Source organism: Dioscorea cayenensis, chromosome 6 (genome assembly GCF_009730915.1).
Source record: "Dioscorea cayenensis subsp. rotundata cultivar TDr96_F1 chromosome 6, TDr96_F1_v2_PseudoChromosome.rev07_lg8_w22 25.fasta, whole genome shotgun sequence".
Taxonomy (NCBI): domain Eukaryota; kingdom Viridiplantae; phylum Streptophyta; class Magnoliopsida; order Dioscoreales; family Dioscoreaceae; genus Dioscorea; species Dioscorea cayenensis.
In genome coordinates this window covers 4,812,190-4,834,218 of record NC_052476.1, presented here as the reverse complement: position 1 = coordinate 4,834,218, position 22,029 = coordinate 4,812,190, and the positions used below count along the sequence as shown (strand labels likewise).

Below are 22,029 nucleotides of genomic sequence, written 5' to 3'. Positions count from 1 at the left end.
TCGATACATAGTAATTCTGAGTGTGATTATTTACTATTGAGCGATTTGTATGCAAGAGAAGCGGGGTCTTGGAACAAGTAAGTGAAATCGGTGATATCGGATGGATAAATGCTAAGAAATTTCGAGGACGAAATTTTTTTTAAGGGGGAAGGATTGTAATACCCTGAACCTGTGGATAACTGTTAGAAAATATACTCAGGGTATTACTATAGTGGTAGTAAGATTTTTCTACAGATTAATCTTGTTGAGAAACCCCAAGTGAAAAGAATAAGGACCTAAGTGTAAAAGTTTTTAAAAGATTTTGGGTTAAAGAATAAATGAAAAGGATGGACATGAAATGTTTATGGAAACCGAGGACTGAAAGGTAGGATGGAAGGGATCTTTTTAAAATGTTGTTTTATAATCCAGGGACCACTGGATAATTTGAAAGGACCTTTTGAGAATACTATTTCATAATTCAAGGATCATTTGGGAGTTTTTCAGGGACTGTTGTGTAAGAAATTATGTTTTGAGGGACTAAAATTGAATTTCGGCTGAAAACTTAAGTTGGAGAAAACTCTAGATTTTTGATGGTTCATCTTCTTCTCCCTTACATACACTCTGATGACCGAGAAGAAAATGAAGAAATGGGAAGAAATTGGAGGTTTTAAGGAGAGGGACTTGGAGATCGTTGGAGTGAGCTCATGGGAGGGATGGCTTGGCTTTAGTAAGAGGCTTCCTTGTATTGTTTTTGGCATGTATATGTATGCATGTATATATATGTATTTATGGTTGGATTTGATGAAAAATGTTGATGAATTTGAAGAAATATTAATGAGAATGATGAGGGTGTTGTTTTGAGATGAAATTTGTGTCGAAAAAAACCTTGTATCCATGATAAATCAAAGATGAGATTAGGAATTCTTGTAGCAATTCTTGTAGCAACGAGATTAGGGTTTGGTTTGATTAATTAAGTTGATGATTATGATGATTAAGGTGTTAATGATGATGGTTGGATTGAAATTGGTTGGGTTTAGCAAATTGATTTGGTTGAGTTGAATTGAATTGATTGAGTTGAGTTTGATTTGGTTTAACCAAGTTCGTTTAATTGAATTGGAATTGGGTTTGGATGAGGAATTGAAGTGGTTGGGTTTAATTGAATTGATCGCAGTGCAGGGTTTGATCGAATCGAGTTGAGTGTAGTTGGACTTGAATGGTTTGGTTGAATTAAATTGGTTGAAGTTGATTTGGGTTTGGTTTGGATGTTGGGAGCTACGGGTTTTTGGGCAGAACCAAGTTGGTTCAACGAAATTTGTATAAAATTAAGTTGGTTCAAGGTGGTTGGTTTAATTAAACCTGGTTCGAGTGAATTTGAGTTTGGTTCGATGAATTTGATCTTGATTCAGTGGAATTGAAATTTGGTTCGGGGTTGGTTCATAATAGTCTAGCCCAAATTGAGTTGAGCTTAATTGTAATTGGAGACCAATTTGGTTATACTGAAAGTCGGGTTTGAGACCGATTGGAGTGAGTGGGTCGATTAGAGTCGAGTTATTGATTTCTATGTATTTTTATTGGGATAAATTATATTTTTAGTTGTCGTATTTATTTATTTTTATTATGTTATCATGCTAGGTGTTGATTAGGCTTGGGAGGAGTTCCAGGTCTAGCAAGGAACTCAAGGACACAGGAGTGAGTTGGTAGTGGCTATTATTTTTAAATAATTGATTAATTATTATTATTTTGAAATAATTGTTTAATAGCTAGTATTTTTGGAAATAAATGTTTAAGTATTTCATTTTATCATGTTTGATTCCATATATAGTTGAAATATACGTATATTTGTTTGCCGTTGATGTTCATGATAACTCAGTATTGATACATTCGTTTTGTATAATTATACGTATTTGTGAATAGTAAAAATACATGTATATGTGATTTAATTATTCGGTTCATGTATTTATTTTTGATGGGTATATATGCTTTGATTTGGAGTGATTTGCGAAACCATGTGAGCGTATTAAAGATGTTTTATCGGCATTGTTAATAGAATTGGTTTTCATTCACGGTATAGGAATGGTATACGTGGATCACAGGCTTTCTTGGTATTATGCATTATTATCGTTTGGCATTGGCTTTGTGGAAAATAATGTTTATTTCAGTGATGTGAATACTTGTCCCGGAAAAAGGATCATGTGTTATGATTTACTCTGGATGGTATTATTCTTTGTATTTACTTGATGGTTTTGATGGTGACGGGCTAAGGCCCGACTCTGCGATGAGTGGGTCCCCACGGGCCGACCTTTTAGAGGTGGCGTGGTGGACACAGGGTATTGATTACTACGAGGGGCCGGTTCGGTGGGAGTGTAGAGCCACGTTGGATATTCATCGAGTGGCCAGGGGTCAGCGGCCAGGGTGAGCCAGATGGGTCAGCGATTAGGGACATGAGTTCCTTGACGGCTCGAAACCTAGCCGCTGACCAGGCGAGGGTTTAGAGAGTTTTCTAGACCATGTTATCTTTGGGTGAGTGTTGGGTATTCTTTGTATTTTTGAATTTGAAATTTATGTTATTTTTGAATTGTGATGAGGCGGGTCTCACAAAAATTGTGTTTTCTGAGAAAATCAAATTGATGTTGATTTATGTTGAATTTATGTTTCAAAGAGTTCTTTAAAAGATGTATTTTTGCTAGAATTACGGTATTTTGGAAAAAAATTGGAAAATTATTTGAAGCGGTTGGTATTTATATATTTTATATATACATGTATTTAAGTATTTGAAATTATTAAGCCACTCTAGAGCCATTGAATGTCTTTGTAGACTGCGGGAGGCGGGGACCCTTGATTACTCGATTGAGTATAGCGCTAGTCGGGGGTTGAGTCCGAGGATTGCGGTGGGTCCCCACTTCCCTTTCTTTCTATTTATTGGTGTCGTGATCTTGTAGCGGTTGTACTCGCAAATTTGGAGTTATTGTATTCATGGTATTTATGTATTTGAACCTCGTAGTTGGTGTAAAGTTGTAAATTGTGATTTAGTAGGTCTGATTTTTGTTTAAAAGCAGTGATGGGTTTCAGGTTAAAAAGGGAATTTTTAGCGATGGGTGCCACATTTACCTCGATGAGAAGGGGTGGGTGTGACGACTTCTTTCCTCTGAGTCACTTGGGAAGGTCTCCCTCTCGGGGTTGTGCTACTCAAGGCACACGCGACCATCTCACCAAAGATAGCCACCGAAGATTTCCCAATTTTCTTTCCAAACTTGGCTCAAGTTTGGTCTTACCAAATGATTTTCATTTGACTCATGGAAATATATTTTACTAAACTTGATCTCATCTTCATCCAAGTTTAGCCTTCAATATCTTCAAGCATGACCTTCAATCATCCATGCTTAGATCTCCAAATCTCTAATCATATCTCTTGCAATCTTCAATCAATCTCCACAAAATCAGTTTTCATGAATAGTTCCGCCAATAGATAGCTCTTGGATCTTTCTTCAATTTGTGATGCTAAATATGGTCATGATAATCTCCTTGGCATGTCTTTACCTTATTTAGTTTGTGTCTTCAAATAGCTTCACACCAAACTAAACCTTGTGTCTTATAATAGCTTCATACTAAGTTTAACTTATGTCTTCTAATAGCTTCATACAATCTTCATGATCTTGAATTCTTACCAATGATAGAATATTTCTCTTCCTCCAAGTAGATCTTTCTAAAGGAGTTCTATCAAAGATATGAATTATCATCCCGAATCTTACCAAGGATAGACAATTATATCTAAAATAAAACTTACCTTTCTTGAAGAGATCCTTTAGTCTTGATGGGTTTTCCAAAAATAGTTGAATATCATATGATTCCATTGAGAGAAATATCTTCTAAATTGTTATCATTGATTTTGTTCCATTCTTTTCCTCTTTTGAGAGGTTTTGTATTTTTTTTTTTCTTTATGAAACCCTATGAATCTTGCAGCCTTGTACGATTTGCTTGCTAAGTTTGTACCAGAGCTTGAACAATGACCGGAAATTTTTGATAATTGGCAGCAGAAGAATATGTTTTGCTATCGCTGTCATTCTTTTGATATCGTCGTATGAGGCCTTGAGTTACTTGTTCTCGCTCCAATGTGCGCCAATTTGAACAATTTGAGTGCCACTAACCTGCTTTTGGTCTATTTAAATTAAACCAATGATCTTGCATAGGAACTCAAAATATATAATAACCTTCATCTATGTACTAAAATAAAGCTCTCTTTTTACAAATACTTGCATCTTGGTTTTATGTAGGTAATTCTCTTAATTTAAGATTGCTCTTGTTTAACATTACTTGTTCAGATGCAGAGAGAAATGGTGAATGGATGTCAATTATTGGATAGCCCAATGATATAACACCAAAGTGTAAATATAGAGATCATGGTGAATGGATGTTAATCATTGGATAGCCCAATAATATGACACCAAAATATGAAAAGAGAGATCATGAGTTCAGTATTATTCCCTGTATTGTTTATATACTGTTCACCGGGGATTCTTATATTATTTTTATATTGTCCATACACTGTACATCGGGGCTTCAGTATTTTTCGGTATTGTTTATATTAATAAAAAGATGCCTACTATTATGGTGAATGAATTGAGAGAGTGAAGACTGAAAATGCAGTTCCACTTTTGGATTCAGAGAATTGTCCAAATGGTTGGGCTACCCCCACCAAGTGACAAGTTTATGGTCAGATGTCCTGATTACTTGTCAAATAAGGTGAAAATTCCCAAATCGAAGGCCGGGCTTCAGTGAGAAGGCTGTTGTTTTCATTTACATCTTCTGGTTGCAATTATTATTACCTTGTTATTTATCAATCACTCCAGAGGTGTGCTTGGCTTGCAATTAATATTGATTGGTAAGTAAGACGCCACATTTTATTATTGTTGTGTAACAAAATAATATTTGTTATTATTATTGTAAAGAAAATTAATCTTACATTAACATTATTATTTTAATGAATTAAATGAACAACATTGTGAATGCCGACGAGTAAACAACAAATATATATATATATATATATAACGTGCATGTTGTTGGAGGCCTCACTCAATGGTTATTTAATGGGCCTGGTGCTCAAAGGGATGGACAGACTTGGCGATGCTGACGTACGTACTTGGAATTAATCCCAAAGCAGCAGTTGTACTCAACAACGTATGTTTTTAGGTAAGAAGGAAATGATCGATCATATGTTGAATGACATCTGCACCTTCCGACTCCATGAAAGAATCCTTGACCTGCCACAACGTTTCATCATTCATTATTATTTCTGTGCAAAGCTCAAGACAAAAAAGACCAAAGCCTGGCATGGAATCTCTGATGTATTTGAGTAACTTGTTGGAAGGCTGAATGATTGAATGAGTACACATTGGTATCATGGAATCAAAATTTGGACGGCGGTCGGTGATAACAATTGCCATTTAATTAAGAAGATAGGCAAGGCAGGGCCTAATATAACAAATAATAGACAAAGGCTTCCATGATACCAATGTTTACCATTCACCTCCACTATTCACTAGTAGAGGTGAATGGTAAACAAAAAGACTGATTAATGGATACAAGTTTTTTTCTCAAGCTGAGATGAGTAAGGGATACGTGTGTGTGAGAGAGAAACTTATTTTAAGGGATGAATAAGGGCATGGCGGTGCGTAGACGTGAGGGAGAAGTCCTAATTTCTGTTGTAGATTGTGCGTGCATGCGCGTGCATTTTTTTGTTTTCTTTTTTTGTGGTCCTAAAGGTCCTTCCAGCAAGGAGAGAGAAAGAGAGAGAGAGAGAAGAGGGTAAGGCGCTTAATTATGCCTGTGTGTGTGTGTGAGAGAGAGAGAAAGGGGGAGGGAGATGTAATTTTTTTTTTAAGGTTAATTATGCGTGCGTGCATTACTTTTTTTTTTTCCCGTGAGCGTGGGTGGCTTTTTATTCCCCCTGAGGTCCTCCTTATGGTCGTCCCACAGAGACAGCGACAGAGACAGAGAGAGAGAGAGAGAGAGAGATGCATACCTGAATAACACTGTGGGCAGCAAACCTCAGCCTACTAGTGTGAAAGCTAACATCCACCCTTTCCCAGGAAACACGCGAAAGACCTGTGACCAACTCCTCTGCAAACAAATGAAAATACCCAGCCAGATGAAATCACTAACAATTTACATGCCAATTTATAACAATACATCATGCTGCTGCTTATCATGCTTTTTGCATAAGGGTTGAGATATATATATATATCTCACCTTCTAATTCATCGTTGCAGTTATCATCCTCTCCTATGGAATCCCTTGCATATTGATCGACCTTCTTGGTTTCCGATTTCTCTTCATAAACAATATGTGGATATTTAACACTCAATGAATCCTCCCACTGAGTAGTCGAAAGCAAATTAAAGGATGTCACATAATATTCAATGTGAATTAATGAATGAATACTTACTACCAGCAAAAGAAAGAGAGCAGCAAATGCGTGTATATTAACTTTACCTTTGGTAACTCAGAGTTGAGTCGGATTGATGATGTCCTCCAACCCACAATATCTACTCGTGTTTAGGTTGGAAAAAAAACAAAAATAACTCTAGTGTTGTCATCAGTGTTGGGAGTGCTAAATCAACAACTTAGAAAAACAAATGGATGGATACGATCATAGCCAACATTGGCATATGCCACCCTTCGTTTGAAAGCTCGCAATGCGGACCTACAAAAATGAATTATTGCTACGCTAGTAAAATGCACACGACCAAATATAGGAGGAAAATGACAGAAACCTGATTGAACAAATATATACACAGAGACAAATAAAAAAGAAAACTTGTAAGAAACATACAAGAAATAAAGATCACCGCAATCATCCACCATGCGCTGCAATAATGGAGGTTGCCCTCCATCATTGTCGGTAAGGAAGAGATGCCTGCCAGTTCTTCTGAAGATCCAATGAATAACAAGTGAAGCAACCTTTTCAATTGCGGTGACACCAAAAAGGAATGGAACCTGCGATTTAATGTTTCCACTAGTTCAAATTGTAGACATGGGAATATGTTACGATTAGCATAAGCAATAACTAAGACTTCATTCCAAAAGCATATATCGAGGCAGTGAGGTGAATAATCAGCAACTATAAACCAAATATCAATGTATATTATAGACAGATTTGCTTTTGCGAATGATGATAACAGTATTGTGTAAAGCTAACAGAGATTGTAAATAATATACATTTGATTGCAATCAAAAGAAAGATAAGAGATGCACTCACAGCTCAAAGATGGAAAAGGAACTACTAGCAAAAACAACAAAGAAAGAAAGCAAAGATGGGCCATAGCTAAAAACAAGAATATAAGATAACACACTTGATTGAGATTATATACACCCTCACTAAGAAAACAGCATCAAACTATTGACAAACAATAATTGGGATTCCATGAGTGGGTGGATGGAAAGCAGGAAGCAACTTTCCGAGCGATTCCTAGCCAAAATCATAAAGGATAAAAAAGATGTTTCAGGATGAAATGAAGATATTCTCAATCTCTACTTCATGCTTTCAGATGATATGCTTCTAATAAAAATTCGCAATTCACAAGCGATGTGGGAAATATTCAGTAAAGGTCATTTTAAAGTCTTTGTCTGCAATACGTTAACAAACTTCATCATTTAACGAAATAGATAAAGAATACCTGCTTGTTCCCCCTAGAACCAAGATGCGGAGTTGCAACAGTGACAAAATTAATTGCTTCTAGACCATATATGGTACCCCTTGAATCATCTTCACAAGCACCAACTGTAGAGTCCTCTTGGGATTTTCTTCTAGGAGGTCTATAAAGCCTTCCAATTGCATATCTTGCAACCAATCCTCCCACAGAATGTGCAACAAAAGAAATCTTTTTAATTTCTGGTCTTCTGTTGATGACCTCAATCACCTAATGGCATATGCATTTCACAAACACAGTTGAATAAATGATTAGGTGGCCATTAAGTTTTCCATTGAAGATAGAAAAAGAAAAAATAAAAAGAAAAAAATTGCCAACTAAAAGGCAGGCATTTCCTAACAGCAACATAATCTAGATGTCTTCTGAAAGAAAAACTAACCTCTTCGGCTAATCGTTCACCCATAACATCCACACCATCTAAGGTAAGCTTATACATGTTCCGTTCACTGCCTACAAAAAACTAAATAGCATGTCAACACGAGCGGAAGGGAAACTTTGGAATAATATAGCCTGCATCATCATCTAGGCTTCATATATTCTTTGAATATATACAGCCACAAACTAAAGCAATAATATACATTACAAACTCACCAACAATGAAGGTCCAACCCGAGCATTTAAGATTTCTATTAATCAATAGACAACCATTAATTACCAATTCTTGTAATAGGTCACAAATAAAAACATTAAGAACAACTATTTAAGGACCTTTGCATGAATTTTCCTCCTCCCATCCTCACATTCAATACCTTTTCTCACAAAAGATTATTTGTATCACTCAATTCACCATTTTCTACCACTTGTTTCCATATTTGCTCCATGCCATCAACAATACAATAAATAAAAAGACTACTCATGGCCAGTAATTCATTAAAAATAGAAAACCAGTAACAAAGTTAAAATATCATGCATAGTTGGCCTTTTTCATTCATCACACTGTAAATGGTCTAAAATTTAACTCCAATTTGAAAATGCCAGATATTATTAAGGTTAGATGATTACATATCAATACAGATCCTTAAATTTTTAACTAAAAATTTCATAATAATCATGGGTTCAGACTCCAGTGACACTCACTATAAACTACTTACATGTCCATAAACTTTTGAGTTTTGACTTAATAACTTTTCACATTCAACATTGAATAACAATTACATAAGTAAAGAACCATGTCAGCTGCCTTTAACATTACAACCCAGTTAACTACAAATCAGTAGAGGACCATGAGAATTTTCATAAAAGGATTAATCATACAGTCAGAAAATTTAGACAATCAGAATTATAAAAACTTATAAAAGCTTTCACAAAAGAATACTCACAGTGAACTATGACTTTGTCAGGAAGCTCAGTAACAAATTGGTTAGCCCCAAACTTCCAGTCAGCAATGCTGCCAAACAAATACCTCCAAATTTCAAAATCTGAGGGATAATGATGAGAATACCAAGTATTGCAGCAAGGCTACACATGTAAATAAAATCCATTGCACACAACAATTGGCACAAGTAAACAGCAGGAGGAAAACAATTATATTTAAAGAAATAAAAAAATAATTTCCATTAGTTTCAGTCTTAATGTTTTCTCTGACAGAGACACACCTCATTAGATCAAGAATTAGAGATTATCTTAAACAAGATCAGGACATCTTAAATAATAATATCCTCTTTTCTTGCAGAAATACAACAGAAATCCACCAAGTCAATCACATAAGGAGACAGTTTTTCCCCCACTAAATGACCACAAAGAAAAAAACAAAAAACAAAACCTGAAAACCAAGACAATGTTAAATCAATCAAACCTTAAATTTCTCACAAACAAACGACGACCATCAAGAAAGAATCAAGAATAACATTAAGAACCAAACAAACCCCCAAATCAAAGACAATGTTAGATCAATGAAACCTTAAACTTTGAAATCAACAAACCACCATCAGGAAGAATCAAATTGCAAACAAAAAGAACAGCACAAACCCTAACATCAACAACCATCAAAACCCAAAAAACAAGCCAATGTTAAATCAATCAAACCTTAAACGCATCAACAAAGCAATATCAAGAAAGAACCAGATTGCAGTAACGGCAACACGAAACCCTAACATTAAGAACCTATCAAAACCCTAAATCAAGGCAATTTTAAATCAACAAAACCTTAAACTTCGCAGAAACAAACCACCATTAAAAAAGAATCAGATCCTAAGTAACAACAACACAAACACTCACATTAAAAACCTATCAAAACCCTAAATCAAAGACACCATTAAAACAACCAAACCATAAGCTTCGCATACACAAATCACCATCAAGTATCAGATTGCAAACAGTAACATCACCACAAACTCTGAAAAAAAAACAATGCTAAATCAATTCAACCTCCAATCTCGCAAAAACAACTCATCATCATCATCATCAGGAAAGGACGAGCTCGCAAACAGTAACGACAACACAAACAATAGCATCAAGGACCTCAATACGCAAAAAAAAACAACCAAAAACATCCAAAATCAAGAAATACATCAAATAAAACGATCAAATCCACCACGAGATCACGAAAGAAAGAACCAAAAAGAAATTTTATAAGACCTTCCAAGAATTCCATGAACCATGACAACAAGATGATCCGCTGATCCATTGGAAGAGCTCCAGACATCCGTCCCCCCGTTCGCAGACTCCTCGGAGCAAACCCCTCGACCATCCCCCATCGTCGCTCTCTCTCTCTCTCTCGCTCAATCGCATTCAAAGACCAAAGAACAAAGCGAGAGATGAAGGACGATGAAAACCCTTATTTATATAGAGAGAGGTTTTTGCATATCAACCCTTTACAAATCTAAAATTACTTGACCTTGTAAATAATACTTAATGATTCAAATAAATTTTCAAAATTAGTCCACGTCAGCTTGGAACTTTCTATTTTATGGAACTTATTTTAAAATTAATTTAAATATTTTTTTAATTAATCAAAGAGGGAGAGTTTTGAAGCAAGAGAATAAAATATTTTGTGGGCTTAATAAAAAAAATTAAATAAAATTAGAAGGGATTGAATTTGAAGTTATAATGGTAAAGAAAAAAATACTTAAAATTTTCATCTAAAAAAAGTGTACCACCTGTTTGTTTTTATGTCATATCTATTTCTGATGAATGTGATTTATTTATAATTAAAAAAACATCTAAAAAATGGAAATTATTAAAAAAAATTATATGTTCTTTGAATGACGATTTAGTTCATGTGAAAAGAAAAAGGAAGTGTGACATTTTAAGACCATTTCAACGCCACCGACCAGCTAATTATCGTCAATTATGTCAACTAATTCCATCTCTTTCAAATGGGTCTAAAAAGATGGCATTTATTGGATCAATGGTCTTTAAATCGTTAATCAACTAGAAATTGTTCTCTCTCTTTATTACATTTTGATATAATTAATATTAACTAAAATAAATATTTTTTAGTATTAAAATGATTTGTTTAAAGTAATAATGGGCATTAACATTAAAATTAATTATTACTTACATTTAATTAAATAATGAAAAAAATTGTTGGATAACCAAACAAGGCCTAAATGATAAATTTGTTTTAATTAGTTGCATTTTAAATTCATAAAAATACCAAACAAGTGGAGGAATGCAAGTTACGTAGCTGTTCTTCATTACATGAAAAGGGTGCCGTGAGCACCATCTTTGGTTGATTAGCATTTAAGAATTTAAATTAATTCCCATTTAAGCATAATGTTGTGACTTGTAAGCATTATCCAAACTACTGTTTATTAATTAACTAGAAAGTTTTTTATTATATTCTTTTTTTAAAAACCTTCTTTTTTCCTGCACTTTTCATGACACAGCAAACAAAGATTAAGTAAACTAACACAACTAATATAAAGCATTGATTTGGAAGCCAAAATACTTATCTTGTAACCTTTGATTTGCAAAATTGATACTGTCTTGATACTAGCCAGCATCTATCTTTTACATGCCATATAAATAGCCAAAAAAATAAAAATAAAAAGAACCACCCCTACACCTTCACCAATATTTCACACAATCCAAACCATCTAAATAGTTACAATTCTAATAATTAGTTCTATTTCCTTATAAAATCTGAACAAGAGATGCAATAACAAAAGGAGGACCTTTTCAGGTTTGAAGAAGTTTACATCTAATGGGCTAAATAAGAGAAATTCTGACCTTGAGGTTGAAGTTCAAAAGAAAACTTTCTTTGTTCTTTGACTATTCATTTTGTATCTTCGCTGTGCTCCAAATAGCTACCTACTACCTTTGAGTATATTTTCGCTTCAATTGGCGCTAATGTTGCGGCGCCAGACTTGCGGAGGACCTTTCCAGCTCCGGCTTTCTGTAAGAGCTTTGTATGGTGTATAGAATGCCTGCTTCCCGGGATAGTGAACTGCATTTCATAGAGATGCCATTGAAATTGTGATCTAATTTTAAGTACCATGAGATTTATGAATAAAAACAAAAAAATTGAAAGTATTACTCAGATGTATAAGTCAAATAAAATGAAGTCTGAAATGTTTTGATACAAATCGGTAAATTTTCTGCTATAATGCATTTTTCGGATGCAAGATCCTTTGATTAGTTGAAGGCAGTGCAAAAGAAAATTATAAAATGGAAAACCAACAGGATAGTAATTAAAAGGAGAATTATACACCGATTGTGAAGATCATAGAAGTTACTGGATGAATAGTATCAAATCAAGACTGTTTTGACAGCAGAACAATGTATTTGCTTGTCATTAATTAGCAAAAACTGCCAAAAATTTTACTGAAAGGTTTACCTGAAGAAGAGCAAATGCAGCACATGATCGGAGAATAGGAGAAGGATGTATAAGCATGACAACGAACCTCCCAATTTCAGCACCACTGAAATAAATGAAAAGAGCAAAACATAAAATTTTGTCTCTATTTTTCATTGTTTCATAATTGTAGTCTGCACCATTCCAATTAAGTTTTGAACAAGCAGCATTGACTTTTAGAGAGGAGGATCTTACCAATTGAGCAATTAGTTGCAGAAATAATGACTAATAACTAGAGTAACATACAGTATGAGCATATATTCATCGACAATTGAATATATAAAATTATATTAGACAAAACATATACTGATACTAAAATGCCAAGATGCATAGGAAAAGGAGAAGTGTGCAATCAAAAGTTAGAGATAGCAATAATTCTAAAGAAGTCAGGTCTAAAAATCCGAAAGAGAGAAGCATAGTCTGGAGACTGAAAGCAATTACCAGAGGGCCAATATTTAGTATTCTTCCACCTTAGTGGGAAACATTTGACAGATAATGGCTAATTGAATGGATACCTGCATCTCAGATGGCCAGCTTCCTGAATGCGTGCTGCTTCACCTATTTGTGCCAAGGATCCAGGTGCAGAGGATGAAGAAACAGTGGAGAACAGTTGTGGATCAGAAAATGATGCCACAAAAGATTCAATGTGCTTCAGTGCTATCCTTCTTGTACCATCTAGGTTGACCTTTGAGGCACCTTCTGAAGATGAGCCCGCCAATGCAACTCGCTCCATCCTAAATAGACAGTTAGAAAAACAAGAGAAGTCAAGACAAGTTAATTGCAACTTCATGAAGGCGACATATTTACTTCATACTTGGTAAACTAAATTGCTACCAAGGAAACTACTATGCCTCATATTATGAGAGACGACTGAGATAGATGCAGAACTGGTAATTATCATTTAACAGGTCAATAATATCATTCTTCTCACTTGCCTCTTCTATTGTTCCTTTTACATCAATCTTGCATAGGCTGTTGAAGGATGCATATCAAGTAGAACTAGAAGTCCTCAAATAACCCTTTACATTCAAGGTGGTGTGACAAGGAACATGACAAAACCAACTTCTATATCTAACAGGATCAACACAGAAAAGAACATGAAAAAGGGAAAAAAAAAATTCAAACAAAAGAAGTAAAATAACAGCTTAGACTGATGGATGATTCTTATTCTCTCTATATCTACATTGTGTCCAAGGGATACTTAATTTTATTTCATTGAAAACCATAATCTTGATGTCACCTTCTAGGAAACTAATTCCAAGCTGTAAAATTATTTAAAGATGAAATGTATCGATGGGCTATTGAATAAAATTCTCTGCCTGAGTAATTTTGCCAAGTAATCAGTTCTGAGTCTGGATAAAGAAGGTTGTGGTAAGTAGCATTATAAACTAAAGCTGTTGAAATGCACAAAGCACAAATGCACATGAAGGGGATAAGATCAAGATGGCCTGTCATCCTTTACCTCCCATCAAACATGTAAGCCAAGGCCAATGCTGACATGAAGCGAGCCATCTTTGACCTTGATAAGGAACAAAGGTGTACAAGAGCTGGAACTCCCCCTTCTTCAACTATGCGAAGAGCATTTCCAGGATTGAAAGCAAGATTCCAGAGAGCACCTGCCGCCGTCTCATGAACATCCTGTAAAAGCACAACTACAACTTTATCAGGATGACAAATATAACATTTACTGATGGTGGCACCATCCACAAAAAAAATTGTAAGAAAAAAATTCAAGTGCTCAGACAGTTTGTAGATATACAAAGTACAAACAACCATTAGAAAGGCAAAAGAATAGCAAATTGTTTGGAAGTCCAAAAGACTGAAACTTCTATAACCTACAAACTAGCTAACAAACAAGTAGTTGCTTTCATACATAACAATGACTCCGAAATAAAATGAGGCGTAAAACATCCATTTGATTATATTTTCAGATTCTTTGTTGTTTAAGGATGTTTGGGTGAATATTCTAGAACATTGGGTGTAAACATTTGTTCCACAACTGAACAGAAAGAAATTTCATGATATCGCAGGCATGTGCATGTGCAATGGGATTTGAATAGTTGTTTTTCATAAATCTACATCAGAAATGATGGATGAAAATTTGATTCCACAATGGCAGTTTGGAGGACTACAACAAACAAATTTAAAACTTACCTCAGCATTCGAGCGTGCCAGCGCAATAAGAGGAGCAACCCCACCTTCGCGTCCAATAGCAATGCTATTACCAAAATCAAGGTTAACAACAAGCCCTTGCGCACAAAAAAGTACACAAAAGGAAAGTAATAACCAGAAAGTAAGGGTGGAAATCATAATTTGGCAATTGGTGGTTGCATATTTCATAATTCATACTATCGGATACATAGTGCATTAATCACAGGAAAGAAGACAGTACTGATAAGCACAGGACATTACTTCAATGAGAAAAACTATAAGAGAAAGCACCAAATGTTTCTTTCCTTTTAACAACTGAAAATTAAAAAGGGTATCTCTATTTATGGCATTGATCCCCAAAAAATCATACAGAGATCTTAGGAGGCACAATATTTTTCTAGGTCCCAACTTATTCCCACATCCCCTAATCTCACCATCCATCTCTAGAAATATGACTTTCCACCATTTTCAATGTAAATCAATAAACAGTCATAAAATCTAATATTATATTTCATAAATCGCTCTCAGGAAAGAAGCTGCATTTTCAAGTTGATGTGCATTTTCATATTCTCAAGCATCAAATTAGTACTAAGGACTAATAGTTTTATACAAATGATACATAAAACATGGTTGTGAGAAAGATAGGTTGTTTTGTTGTAAATTGACTGTGGGATCAGAGAGGGACAGATCTCCAAATGCATAATCGTGAAAAAGAGCAGGTTATGGTGTTATGCATCTGGAATGCAATGAGCAATTATTGAAATAAATATTGGCAAGGCAAAGGAAACAACTCTGAGAACTACATAGTGGGACACAACCACAAAATCATTTATTTCACCTATTAGCTTCTGTAACAGACAAACCCCACAAAGCACCAGCTGCCCTTTCTTGAAGGCCTGGAGAAGCATTTGAACAGGCTTGAGCAAGTGCCACCTGAGTTAAGAAACCAGAGATAAGGAAGGGGTCAAATGTTGATACTTACAATGCAGAACAAAATAGCAAAAATGTAATTTGAGGTAAAAAATCAATACTATAAATGATTATTCATTTCATAAGGCAGCTGAAACACTTAAACTGACAGACATGATAGAAAAAAGATGTCTAATCAATTCCCTGATTGTATTAACAAATAAATATGCCTCGAAGTTCCCTTCCACATGCTTCAATTAAGAACATATAGCCATGTCCAGACCCACAGGCCTGCTTCTAGAAGCAAAATTACATTGGATTAAAATAAAGTAAATCAAGCTCCTCTGACCAAAAATATCCAAAAGGAACTTATGGGGGAAAATACTAATTTTTGCTAAAAAGAACAGACATGAATATATTAAGTCCCGAGGTTAGAGATGCTTCATTAAAATCATTTAAAACGCTACAAAAGTGTTAATAGTGCATTAACATTTTTTGTTTTCCTGCCAATTTCACAGTGAGACTCACTGAGTTGGGCCTTGTCAACATCAAGGCTCACAGAACTAAATTTGCCTAAGAACTCAATTTGTATTTTAAAAGGTTTAATTACCGTACAGGTCCCTGTAATTGTGTACTTTCTGCCCTTTTAGTCTTTGTAATACTTTTAGGTACATTTAAATCCTCATATTTGATCAAATTGGGACTTTCTAGTCCGCGGCATAGATGACGTTAACTTTGCCGTTTCTTTTGCGCCGACATGACTTTTTTTATTACGAAATTGGGGGACTAAAAAGTCTCAAATCGATCAAATATGAGGACTTAATTGTACCTAACGGCGAATGTGACTTTTTTATTACGAAATAGGGGGACTAAAAAGACCCAACTCGATCAAATATAAGGACTTAATTGTACCTAACATCGAATATTTAAAACCATGCTAGCTCAAAAGAAACGGCGAGATAATGCCATCTACGCCTCGGACTCGAGAGTCCCAACTCGATCAAATATGAGGAGTTAAATGTACCTAAAAGTATTACAAGGTCTAAAAAGGCAGAAAGTACACAATTACAAGGACCTGTATGGCAATTATACCATTTAAAAATAATAATAAAATTTCCTCTGATCTAACAAATGTCTGACGTCTTCATAAAGAAAGTCTAACACTGTAACTTTGAAAGTCTTTAGCTAGGCTCATTGTGTGATAAAACATCTGCATTCTTTTGACATAAAAACGACCTCAGTTCCATCACGCACTCAGGGGGTGGACCGTAGATTTTTTTTTGGGCCCCCCCAAAAATGTTTTTATTATTTACAATTAAACTTTTTGGCACCTAAGACTTGGTGCCAAGCTCCACCACTGCACACACTATTTATTTAGTCAAACCAGTTGCAAGGAATGACCGGCACATGGAAAAACAGATAATCCAATAAAATGACTGGCTAGTGACAGAACATATAATTCAAGAAAATAACCAGCTAGCAGAAGAATCCTGAGAAGCATAGCATCACAAACACAGCCTTCAAATGTCAAATTCTATGGCATAACAAGAATCAGTGAGTATGAAGAATAATCTTGCAACAAGACAATATAAGGATAAATAGCAGCTTATAAAGCAAACAGACCAGTGCTTCAACCCCTCCAGCTGCAGCAATTGCTTCTCGATTTCCATCATCAAATGATAGGTTCCACAGAGCACCAGCAGCTTCTTGTCTGGTAGGGGATGTACAAAGAGACGAGCAGATTAGCATTTCTAGTTTACATAATGCAACAATTTCAGATAAAAGTTCAAAGAGAACTTAATGCAAGAACAAGACCAAAATCACAGCTAAATGTACTTTGGTATCAATGACATTTTAAACAAAATTATTGTGCAACTCTCATTATTACAGACTTCATTACAAAAAAAGTTTCACTTTTACAGATGAAAACCACAAATAGCTACTCAATAAAATCGAAGAAAAAAAAAATGATTGAATGACCTGCTTGCATATTTATTAATAGCAAATTAAACCAACCTCATGAATTAAGGAAATAAACAGTAAGTTATGTGAAGTAAAATTGTTTTAATGACTGATTACCAAAAGACATTACCTTACACCTTCGCTACGAGAGCAAGTAAGCTGAACAAGAGCCTCAAGTGCGCCTGACTCTTGACCAACAACAGCATTGTTATTGTTGTTGTCTCCATGTGCAGCCATATTGGCCAAGGCTCGAGCAGCCTAGAGATGAGAAAGGAAGAGAAAGCACAAGACAACTTGCAACATTAATATCCTAGTAGCAGATGCATCTGCTGATTATTTATCAGATGAAGCAATCACACAAAACAAGACAATGCAACAGTAGAAAGATCTACTAAAAACAATTGGCAGTGAAGAAATGCAACTGAGACCTGCTCCTGCACTCCCTCAACTTTGCATGACTGAGCAAGCATCACCAGAGCATGTACTCCCCCTGCCACTGCAATCTCCATGCTGCATCTGTCATCAGCAGCTAGGTTGGCAAGTGCACCAGCAGCCCGTTCCTATTTGCAGCAGAACAACAATGAAACAGCCAATTCAACTCATACATGCTAACTGAGCAAAATAAAAATTAAAGTGAAGAATATCATCATTAAAACATTGCACACCAAAACTCCATCACTGCAAGCAGGCCATCTAAAAATCAGATCCACCAAAGCTTTAATCCCGCCAGTCTCAGCTATTGCCGCCTGATACCAGCCCCATCAAATTAAAAACAAAATTAGTTGGAAAAAGAAAATAGAAATGATCATATCTTTCAAATCCAAACCTTGTGCTCTTCCCCTACAGAAAGATTCCAGAGCCCACCAGCAGCCTCCTCTGCAACCAATTTGTTCAGGGACCTAGCCAAGTGAGCAATAATGCGGATGCCTCCTTCATCAGCCACTGCTTTAGCTACTTTGGAATTCACAGACAAGTTTGCTATGGCCTGAAAATAAGCAATAAAAAGCTTCAAACTCTGGAACATATGAGAAAAAAATTCATTCAAAACCACAAACCTTTGCGGCCTCAGACTGCAGACACTCATGGCATGACTGAGCAAGCCCCAGAAGCAAAGGTATCCCGCCATCTCTCATCACAGCCTCTGCTCTCCTAGGATCCACCGCCACATTCTCATCATCAATTACAACAAAAGTCGCTAGGCCACTGGCCGCCTTCTCCTTAACATCCTCCTCCAAGCACTTCAATAAACTAAGCAAAAGCGCCGCACCCTGCCTCAACCAAAACTCATCCATTCCAGCAGGATTCTCCTCTGCAATGCGGAGAAGGCCACGAGATAGGACCCATTCGAGCCAGCGCATAATGTCATTGGTATCCTTATCCTTCTTCTTCCAACTCCTCCATTCCCCAAACACAGCTCTCTCCTGAGATTCATCAATGTCGACGAATAACGAAGCAATCCCTTTGAATATATCTGTGAACGGGGCCAGCAACAATTTCCCCTTCGTGTTGTTGAACGCCATGTCGCAGTGGTTCCGCTCCTCTTGGACCGACGCGCAATTGAGCACGCAGAGAACCTTAAGGCACTTTGACAAGGAGAGAAGCCGCGAGACAGCCGCCGGGGAAGCATCCGTCCGCGAAATGTCGAGGCCGACGAGCTTCGGCAGCTTGGCCCAAGCAAGAGCGGCGGAAGCCCACTTGATATTCCGGGTGCCGGCGAGTGAGAGAAAGCGCAAGGACGCCAAGTTCTCGAGCGCGGTCTCGTCGACTGACGCGCAATCAACGAACGCGATCTCTTCCAACAGAGGGCAGTGCCGGGAGAGAGCATTGACGGCCTCAGCGTCGATCTCCCGGACGCCAGAGAGCTGGAGGCAGCGGAGACTAGAGCAGCAAAGGGCAACGTGACGGACAGCATCCGAGGTCACGCGCTCGCAAGGTTCCGGCCCGATCTGAAGGCTCTCGAGGAACTCATGCCGAGCAGCGAGGACGGAGAGGGTCGAATCGGTGATATCACGGCACCCATCCGCCACGATCTCGCGAAGGTCGCGGGCACGGAGGCGGATGGCGGCGGCCGCAGACTCCACACCCCGGACGCGAATGCTACGGAGCGCAGCACAGCGACCCTCTAACACCGTCGCGGTCGCAGGGCTGCACCGATGGGAGCGTAGATCAAGAGAAGTCCACAACCAAGGAGAAGCACCGAGCTGGCGCCATGCGCGGCAGGTGGAGGAGAGGCTCGCGCGATCCCGGTAGTTGAGATAGGAGAAGAGATTGATAACAGTATCATCAGGGAGGGAAGCCCAATTTCTCTGGAAATCGGCGGCGGAGGAGACGCGAAGGGTTTCTTGATCATCATCAGAGATGGAAAGAGGAATCAGAGGCTCGCCGGCGTCGATGGAGGGACTAGGCCGCCGGCGAACCCGGCGGCTCATCGCGGCGGAGGACGATGAGGTTCTCGAAGGAGCTCAAGGACGAGGTCTGGGGATCGGAGCGGCAGAAAGAAGAAGAGGAAAAGGGTTGGGTATTTATAGGAGCTAAGAGAAGCATGTCATTATAACGTTTGTTTTTTTTTGGAAAACCTCCTGAATTATCTCATATTTACGTAGATTCATGAACTTTAGCATTAACCCCCTGAACTCTCATATATTTATGTATACATAGCCTAGTTTTTGTAATACATACAGTGTACGTTCATCTAACTCTCAAATGAAATCTTTGGTACAGGGTGAAAAAGTTACACTTGATTTTTGGTACAATTTCTTTAATTGCATTGTATCTGAGTTTTTTTTAAGTATGTACATGCAGTAATTTTATAATCAAATCAAATTTTTAAGATAAAAATATCAAAATAATGCTTCTATTTTGTGTTTTCCGCCGTTTTAATCCCTTTAATATAAAATCCGTTTTTTTTGTTCTCATATTTTTTATATTTTTGTTTTTTTTGTCCCTCTAATTGACGGATCTGTCCTTTTGGTCCTTCCAGTTGATGAATTAGAAAGAGTAAAAATGATGAAAATGTGTAAATACAAAAACCAAAAAAGTGGACTTTACAACTAAATGACGAAAATATGCAAATACAAGAACCAAAAGGCGGATTTTATATTAGAGTGACTAAAAGGGTGAAAAACAAAAAATAGATGGACAATTTTGATATTTATACCAATTTTAAAATATATGGTGGTAAATAATAGTAAGCCCGTCGACATTTGACTCTTATGTAAAAAATACTCTTATGTAAAAATTTAAATATTTGATTTCTCCGGCCCCGAGATATAAAAAAATTCATGTTCATATATTTTGTATGTGTAGGAGAGAGAAATCAACAATTCAACTATATTATAATCTTGACTCTTGAGTGATGTATTTATGACATATAAAATAATTATTTTTTAAAAATAATATATATATATATATATATACATCATTGTGAAGTATGTGGCAAACTTTTATTGCCCTCATGTGTTAGGGCACCCTATAAGACAAATCACTATAGGTCATTAAGCCACCGAAATCATTTAATCAACATCCAACATTAATACCACACCTCCCCCCTTCCCCTTCCCCTTCAACACTTCTCTCTCTTAATTTTCATCATCGTAACGAAAGTGTGTGTATATAATTTAAAACATAAAAGATATCAATCAATAACTTAAATAGGGCATTCCAACAAATTCTTAAGCACAAAATATATATAGGAATAATCTAATAAATTCTCAGACATAAAATATATATATATATATACATGGTAATATATTTTTTGTGGACGTTTGCAAAGCATTTAGAGATAATGAAAAAGTATGAGAGAGAAAATAGAATAAAGAAATAGTAACAAGATGAAGAGAGAGGATAAAGTAATAATAGTTAAAAATGGTGCTCTTAGGGTTTTTCTTAGTTGTGAAAAAGTGGATTGGTTAGTTGTTTGGTTTTGAAAAAAAATTTCCGGCATGGCATTAAGTATCTTGAATGGATACTTTACTATGGTCAATTTTCATTTTGAGCGTCAAACTCAATTTATATCATTTCAATTATTTAACTTTAATTTGGTTTCACCGAGCGGATACTAAGAGGTTTTTAAAAGAAATTTGATAACAATGTTACTAGAATTACCTTATCAGTAGTAATTTATGGCGTCATCTACTAACGCATACATACCACATCATCAATGATGTCAATGTGGTCACCTATTATGCAATTCAATGATTTCTTCTTGTCCATAATAGGTGGCAACATAGACATTGTTGATGATGATGGCATTTACACATCAGTAGATGATGTTGTTAATTACTACTGACAAGGCAATTCTAGTAACAATATCATCAAATTCCTCCTAGAAACCTCTTGGTACCCGTTCAGTCAAACCAAATTGAAATTAGATAACCAAAATGATACAAATTGAAGTTTGATGTTCAAAGTGAAATTTGACCATAATATAATACTCACTTGAAATATTTACCCCATCATTCTGCATCCCATTTAGCATTGTTTTGTAGCACTATTTAGAGTACAATCACTTGCATTGTTGATGAA

At 36.3% G+C, this 22,029-nt stretch overlaps 2 protein-coding genes across 4 annotated transcripts; both read right to left on the bottom strand.

The window, feature by feature from the left end:
• Positions 1–4,915: 4,915 nt before the first annotated feature.
• LOC120262859 (lipid droplet phospholipase 1) lies at positions 4,916–10,418 on the bottom strand. 3 transcript variants are annotated; one of them, XM_039270764.1, is made up of 11 exons: positions 10,263–10,418; positions 9,005–9,072; positions 8,065–8,135; positions 7,653–7,895; positions 7,430–7,444; positions 6,809–6,972; positions 6,624–6,679; positions 6,469–6,521; positions 6,226–6,352; positions 5,999–6,096; positions 4,916–5,237 (listed from the first exon to the last, which is right to left on the bottom strand). In XM_039270764.1, exons 1-11 carry the CDS (start codon positions 10,379–10,381, stop codon positions 5,163–5,165), a joined length of 1,089 nt encoding a protein of 362 aa, XP_039126698.1. In that variant the 5' UTR covers positions 10,382–10,418; the 3' UTR covers positions 4,916–5,162. The 3 variants fall into 3 exon arrangements, with proteins under 3 accessions (XP_039126698.1, XP_039126700.1, XP_039126699.1); XM_039270766.1 differs by having other exon boundaries at positions 8,065–8,145; positions 10,263–10,319; XM_039270765.1 differs by lacking the exon at positions 7,430–7,444 and having other exon boundaries at positions 4,918–5,237.
• A 1,151-nt stretch (positions 10,419–11,569) lies between these two features.
• On the bottom strand, positions 11,570–20,011 carry LOC120263459 (protein ARABIDILLO 1-like). Its single transcript, XM_039271368.1, has 12 exons — positions 18,561–20,011; positions 18,332–18,490; positions 18,171–18,251; positions 17,934–18,065; positions 17,636–17,763; positions 17,167–17,254; positions 15,473–15,567; positions 14,638–14,701; positions 13,946–14,121; positions 12,999–13,217; positions 12,466–12,550; positions 11,570–12,075 (listed from the first exon to the last, which is right to left on the bottom strand). Exons 1-12 carry the CDS (start codon positions 19,932–19,934, stop codon positions 11,905–11,907), a joined length of 2,772 nt encoding a protein of 923 aa, XP_039127302.1. The 5' UTR covers positions 19,935–20,011; the 3' UTR covers positions 11,570–11,904.
• Positions 20,012–22,029: the final 2,018 nt, after the last annotated feature.